Source organism: Bradysia coprophila, unplaced genomic scaffold (genome assembly GCF_014529535.1).
Source record: "Bradysia coprophila strain Holo2 unplaced genomic scaffold, BU_Bcop_v1 contig_476, whole genome shotgun sequence".
Taxonomy (NCBI): Eukaryota; Metazoa; Arthropoda; class Insecta; order Diptera; family Sciaridae; genus Bradysia; species Bradysia coprophila.
Genome location: NW_023503727.1, coordinates 3606888 through 3614484, shown reverse-complemented (window position 1 = coordinate 3614484; position 7597 = coordinate 3606888). Strand labels below are relative to the sequence as shown.

The following is a 7597-nucleotide window of genomic DNA, read 5'->3' as shown; positions in this document are numbered from 1 at the left end:
CAAATGAGATCGAGAGTGCTAAATATGTTGGAATTACGGTTCTATTCCATACCGGAATCTAACAATGAAACGACGAAATTCAATTTATCCAGTCATCTAAGTATGCATAGTTGATTTAACTCTGTGTCTTTGCACTCAAATTACATCGTCTTTGTATAAAGGACGTGTTTCATTTATTCTCATATTCGCCCCAGAACACAGAATTCTTACAAAATATCCCTTTATCCAGTAAAAGGTACTTGCAAAACCCTATTGTTTCAATTGTTCTTTTCATCTATTGTGTTGATGCCCTTAAGGGTATTTTCTGACAATAACGATCTGTTGAGGAACAAGATTTGAGACTCAAAACTTTAGATTCAAGAAAGAATCGCCGTTTTAGTTATTAGATTGATCCTTCCTTTATTCTTTCAAACTGTTGAAAATTTGATCTCAGTTAACTGGTCGTGCAACACTATTGCAAGAGAGAGGTTCACGCTCAATATTCTTCAGCAAGTTTTATTCTAAATAACCTCCATGCAAACTGCACACACACTCTACGGTGAATAATGATCGAGATATCCGTCAGCGTTTTTTGTATTTCATGCGTCAGGGACCACTGTCGTTTTTTAACGCTCAAAAAATTTGAATGTGTTGAGCTACATTTAATTTGCGTTTCGTTAAATGGTTCATTTATTTAGTTTCTAATTGAAATAGGGTAAACTACGTGAAGTGAATTCTGCGTTTCACTTTCACAATCATTTCTGAAAATGAGTTTTCATAGTTCAAACGCTGTAACATGTATTTACTTTTTGAGGGCAAAGTTCTGGTTAGTGAAAACGGGGCACAGACAAATATGTTGATGAAGATACCTTCAACAATCGAAATTTCGTTTGCTATTAATTGACATTCGTAGTCCTGTAAATTGAATGATTCTTAAAAAAAAACTTCATTCAGTGCACCGGGATGAAATTCAAGATCAAATTTGCTCTTTCCTACGCGCGATCTTGGTCGCGCGAGGTACAAAGCCCTTCTGAAATGGTTTCATCCTACCATTCTGCTGGTCGCTGGAAATTTTCTTTCATACGAGAAGCTACACCAGCCGAGAGGTTTCATTCCAATTTTTATAAATTGAAAATTTTCGATACACCAAAGGAGGTCAAAGGCCAAAAGAAGTAAATCCGAAGACATATCCACTCGCCGATCCAACACTGTCCCCGTAGAGTGTGTGTACAGTTTGTATGGAGGTTAGAACGCGTTAAAAAAATGTTGATAGCGGAGGTCGTTTGGTTTGGTCATCTAGTTGACTTATCCAATGCGTATTTATCCCTCAGCCATGGGAATGCTGATCCTGGGCGAGGATTTCGCGTAAATAAATTTGTGTTAAGCAATCGGGAACAACTCTTGTCTTTCTACGATAAATTGGAAGATTTTCCAATTACTCGAAAATTTTCAGACCTCTGCTCGTCGGCCCGTAAAAGATACATATAGATGTAGAAAAAGAGCGAAAGACGTTATTAGCAGAATCGAAACATAACGAGTCAGACAATCAAAGCTGGAATAGCAGAGGAGACTTTAAAGTTAAAAGTCGCCGAAAATTTAACTGATGATGGTAATAACACTTTGTCAGCTGTAGTTCGTACGTAAATTAGATAATCATCAAAGGCCAAGGCACATATGATTTTGAATGCAGGCAAGTAGCTAGGAGATAAAATCAAAAATATAAAACTTAAAAAAAGACAAAAAAGTTAAGTTACTAGGCTAAGTTTTGTATCTTTTTTTTTTAAATCTAACTACATGAACTCTGAAATCCTTACTGAAGGACCATACATATTTGTTTGAGAACCCGATGTTATGGGAATGTTAAATTAATCTCAAGGCCACAAATAAGAAATGTTTTCAATGTCGAAAGCCTTGCCATATTTAATGGCTACTAAAAACTTTGAATTGAAAGCAAGAGTAGAAAATAAGCAGAAAAAACTTTATCAAAAAACACGAAAAATTGAATAAATTTGCCCCACAATTTACACTTTGCTCTATTTCACGCACTTCAATATTTTAAATAATAACAATACAGCTGATTTCGTTGTTATACAACTCATCAGTGCACCTTTATCATCGATAATCATGTGCATATCAGCTGCCGTACTGTTTAAGACTGAACACAGATCTAAACATATTTTCTACTCTTGCGATAAATTCGCTTTCAATTCAAAGTTTTTAGTAAAACATTTCTTATTTGTGGCCTTGAGATTAATTTAACATTCCCATAACATCGGGTTCTCAAATTTTGTAAATTTAGGTCAATTTAACATCGAACTATTCCATCTTAGTTCAATTGATAGATACATATTTGTCTTTTATCATCTAGAGTAAAAAAAATTCTGGAAAATCTTTGAAAAATTCGGATAATATTTTCCAAAGAATATTTTTTGAGAAACACCAAAAAATCTACTTCATATATCCTTAACATGACTTTGGAAAGTCAACAAAATTTCGAATTCATCAAATTTAATCCAAAATCTCATATTTTAAAACTCCTGAAATGCTCCTTAAATTATCGAAATATCCTCCTTTATTCCTTAAAAAGGAGGCCGAATTATGAGTGGGCTCCCTGTTGACATCAAAATAATGATGAGCAGTGTGTTTGGGAAGAAGAATAAACCAATTTTTCTATCAAATCTTCTTTTTCCTGTTAGTTCCGTAGTTCGATAAAATTACTAATCTTTGACCATGACGACCACAATGAAATCGAGCTATAGTGTTAGAAGAAAGCATAGTAAAAATAAAACATTTTGAATCGAACATCACACACTCCATTCAACTTAGACGAACTGAGATTGGTAGGTTTATAATGTAATACGTCTGGAATCAACGCACTTCAAGCAAAAGTGATATTAATGACAGCTGCCAAATAGAGTACTATTTTGAATGAAATTTTATCACCACTCTTTTTACAGTGTAAAATTTTGTATGGAGCACTGTCAAGTTTCAGTACCCTATTAAGAGTACCACTTTTGCTTGAAGTGCGTTGCTGTCATTTTATTTGATTTTGCACAAAATTTAAATTTCTAACATCAACATCCCACACGACCCTGTACGGCTCGCGTAACTGGAGAAATTTTTGTAAGAAATGTGCAAGTTTTCGGTTTTTGATCACCTTTCACCAGCCACACAAACTTCGAAGAATTTTTTTGAAAGTGGTTTTGGCTTCTAGGGTCGAATACCTTTCTAGGCACATATAAAAAAGTCCACTGGAAAATGCGTCCGATTTCGTTAGGCTGTTTTTATAAAGAATCCCTCACTGAAACTTGACAGTATGTCACACACCTGTAAAAAGCGATGTCATTGAAAATATTACTCCCTTTAGCAGCTATTGCCTATGATCACTTTTGCTTACAGTGAAAAACTTATTCCACAATTAACTTAGTACAGTCAGAGACAGTGCAATTTTAGCATGAATTTACTTCAGATGTTTTTAAGCTGATCCATACATCCAATCAAAACTGTTCATACGGTTGAAACTTCTGCAAGCACTCGCGTGGTAGTCAGGGCCTATTATTTGTGAAATTTTTGCGAAATTTGTGAAACTTTGCGAAATTTGTGAAATTTTTGTGAAATTCGCGAAATTTTTGTGAAATTTGTGACATTTTATGAAATTTTGATAGAATCATACCAAAATCGGCGAATCTATTAAACGAGAAAAAATACAGTAAATGCAAAATGATCAATAGTAATTTAGAAAATAGTATTTAAATCTGAAAAATACCTATTTTGAGACACGTATGACGTGACGTATACTGAGCTTATTTGTGTTGTTGAAGGTTGACTAAGAAAGATAGATATTGATAATGCTTATGAAGCCAAATGAGCTTCCCATATAATCTAGCCCTGATATGGTCTGACTCACGAAACTTTGTTTCAATCGTTCCTGCTCTATGCGGAAGGCTTAAGACCAAACAAAAAAATTTATTATTGTAACAATTTTCCACAAATATTATCAACATTGCATACTGAAAAATATCTTCAAAATCTGCCCAAATATGCAATATTGTGGTGACATTGTTGTGACATATCCATTGTTCTCAAGACATATTGACAAGTACTTTTATCTAAGAAGCCGATCATTTCCAGGCACTTTTATTGGGTCACACCGATTTTTTCAACTTTACCGTTAGTTGTATTTTTCTTTGATATTAAATATTAATTGAGAGTTGACCGGTAGCCTCCGTTGCGGGAAAATTTGCATGTCCGAAAGCTGAAACTGTAGAACCGCGAGTTTCGCTCCAGAGAAAATATTGTTAAACTAATGAACAAGTCATGAAAACGGAAAAAATTCAGAATGTAAAGTGTCTTTACTCTCAAAGGCCTCGGAAAACGAGTTTTAACGCTAGTGTCCGTGAAGGAAAACGAGTTTACCAATGGGAAGTGAGGGCTACATGCGAAAATACCTAAAATCAATCGTCCAAAACAGCTGGGAAATTTTTATTTTGACTTGTGACATTACTCCCAACTAGTATGTAACCGACATTTTCGTGTGTCAAGCACATCCTTCGATTCCATTACATAACTCGAGATCAAAATGTAAAGTCTAGTTTTCGTGTGTCTCGGCTTCGCCTCGAATCAACCAAATCAGACAAAAAATCTACTTTTCATCGTTTCACGCAAAATCTTTTTTATTCAAAAAATAAGTTTGGCAGTTCATAAAATACTATTTCATCTGACTTCAACTTTGCTTATTCTGTTGGAATATGCACTTGATATAATTCTATCTAGTGATAGACAAGTAGTCTAAATGGATCACAAGGTCTAAGTGGCCTTAGTTAAGAGCAAAATGTTGTTAGTTACTTTTCAATAAACAGCCGAAAGGCAAAGTCGTGATTTATTGGAGGTCCGGATACAAGCTCTTATCCGAAATATCCTGAAGCCAGTCCATACCTTCCGACATATTCACCGTCGTATACACATAATACGAGTCTTATTTTATGTCTTCTGCTGTTCCCGAGGTTCATTGCGAAAGATTTGATTTTTTAATTCGTTTCGTGAAATTTTTGAAATTTTCACGAAATTTGTGAAATTTTTGTGAAATTTGATTTCACAAATTTCACAAATAATAGGCCCTGGGTAGTGGTAAAACCGTATCAAGAGCGAGGGGTGACTCACTTCCATTTAATCCATTAAATCCATTAAATCCATTTAATACCATTTAATCCATTTAATCTAGAAGTGAGTCTCCCCTCGATCAAGAGTTATAAATAGTTAATGTTTGTCTGGATCATCTGAAAAACAGCTGAAGCAAATTCATGCTGAAATTTCACTGTCTCTATTGTTTCTTTCCCTTTTACAAAGGGCAAGTGTATCATTGGATCTATTACTTCATTTTGTTATAAAATCTATTATTTCAATATTTTGCTGTATAAGATAGAATTAATTAGCGAGACCTCAACGGTAACTCTTGTCATCATTCTGGATAACAGACCAGCCTCTTGTTTAAGATTCGTAAATGTTCGTTGCAGCCAGTGGAATATTTCAAATTGTTGTATTGCGGTCAATGCAAACTGAACTTCTATGCTTTTTCAATAATGGGTTAATTGAAGGATTATAATTCCCGCCACCACATTCTTTAGAGTAATCCCAAAATAAGAATGGAAAACCCAAATTCATAATTCACAAAAACGTTTTATTGTCTCATTTAGAATGTGATATGTACCAGTGCCACTAGAAGCGATTGCGATTCGTTACTAATTAATGAATTAATTGGACGATTTTACTTTAGTTTTAATAGAACAGAAACAAAAAGTTGCGTTTTTTGTCGTTACTACAATTGAATGGTACTCGAATTTGGAATGATATGTGCTAAATATATTTTACTGGTTGAACACTTTCGTTATACGTTGGAAAGGCACAACAACATTTTGTCATATGTTACAATTAAAAATCTTAAAAAAAAATTAATTAATTTATAAAATTACGTTTCGTGCTTAATATGACGATCTGACTCACTTATTTAAGGCGGTGGAAACACGATTTTCGTTTTAAAAATCATCAACTTAGTGGGGCTCCCTAAACGCGTAGATTGCGACTCCTTCTGGCTTGAATAACATTTATAATGAAAATTCCCAGCCACAAGAAAACACCAACCCATGCTGTTATCAGCCCCAAAATCAAACACACCGCAGTGTTGATACGATCAATTCTTCTACGGTCAAATGACACGTCCGGATGTAAATAGTCCATAAAATCGAACACTGACGAGCAGGTTAATCGTCCGTGGATGGCCGCCACTAACGGACCACTCGCATGCACATACTTTACGATCTCGTTTCTGTACTGTCGACAGGACTGAAGAAATCCATCCAAATACATCGATGCATGGACTACGGCATAGATGAACATAATTATGGCAGCAACACTGGCTGGAATCCACCAGTATGGTGATATTTCGTTGTCTGTCATTTCCGTTTTTGCGGTCATGACGATAATGTCTGCGGATCTAAGAAGTTTATGGGAGTTAGTTGCTGGCTTTTCAGGTGCATTCATTCAGTGCAGCATATCGTACCTTTGTCTTACTGTATGCTGAGCGTATCGTCTTCTGCGCACTCCGAAACAAACTCTCCAAACATGATAGCACCCGAATATGATCGCTACGAAAATCGGCAGTAACAAACCGAATGTTGCCCAATGGCAGTAGCCAACATGACCACCGATAAAGTACGTTATCGTTGATAAGCCCTTCAGAATGCATCCACAATTCACTTCGTAGATGCTTGAGTAGCTCGATGACACACATGTATCCAAAACATATTTCCAATGGTTCCAAGCAACTGCTGTTGTGACGCTACAAATAAAGCCACAAGCCACAACCAGCGGATAGAATATTGCCAATAGTTTTTCGTGATTCATGTTCGATAATTGATCCGGAGAGGACTGATTTGATACTTTCGGGACCGTTTTAGCACAATGTTTTCTATTTTGTAAACATGATATTCGACACGAGCGATTTAAATTTCGTTACGATTCAATGGATGTAGGTGTGTTCCGAACGTCTACGATGCTATAAGTAAAGTCATTGCTTGACTTAAATTTTTACACAATGGCTGATCCATACACTCACAATAAGATAGCGTTCTATCACAACACCTTCATAAAGCATTCACAACTACCTGCAACGTATATACCTGCCAACCACTAATAACTACACATCGCATACACGCAACGTCGAACAATACAAGGTAAAGTTGCAGTGTATGTTGAGTGAAACGTCTTATGGTGAATCAAAAGAACGATTAAGTTAATGTGCGACTATAGTTGCTTTAAATGCATTTGTAGGAGAGAAAGGAACGCGTTACTTCGTCTATACATAGGAATTCTCTTAATACAAACCTTAGAATTGTTTCATCACATACGGTAAAGCGTTGCATAGGGATTTACACAAAATCTATTACTTCATCAGTTTCATCATATTTTCAGTTTGTTATAGAAAACTACATTACAGTCGGAACTCAACGGATATTTTCATCGTTGTTATGTTGTCTTTGACAGTGACTGGCCGCATCCAAAAAGGTACTCAAGCAACAGTTACTAAATCATCGGCAATGCTTCTCGTTGAAACTTATTTGTA

General features: G+C 35.5%; 1 protein-coding gene across 1 annotated transcript; it reads right to left on the bottom strand.

The window, feature by feature from the left end:
• Window positions 1-5635: 5635 nt before the first annotated feature.
• LOC119082746 lies at window positions 5636-7086 on the bottom strand. Its single transcript, XM_037192329.1, has 2 exons — window positions 6536-7086; window positions 5636-6469 (listed from the first exon to the last, which is right to left on the bottom strand). The coding sequence occupies exons 1-2, from the start codon at window positions 6877-6879 to the stop codon at window positions 6040-6042; spliced, it is 774 nt and encodes a 257-aa protein (XP_037048224.1). The 5' UTR covers window positions 6880-7086; the 3' UTR covers window positions 5636-6039.
• Window positions 7087-7597: the final 511 nt, after the last annotated feature.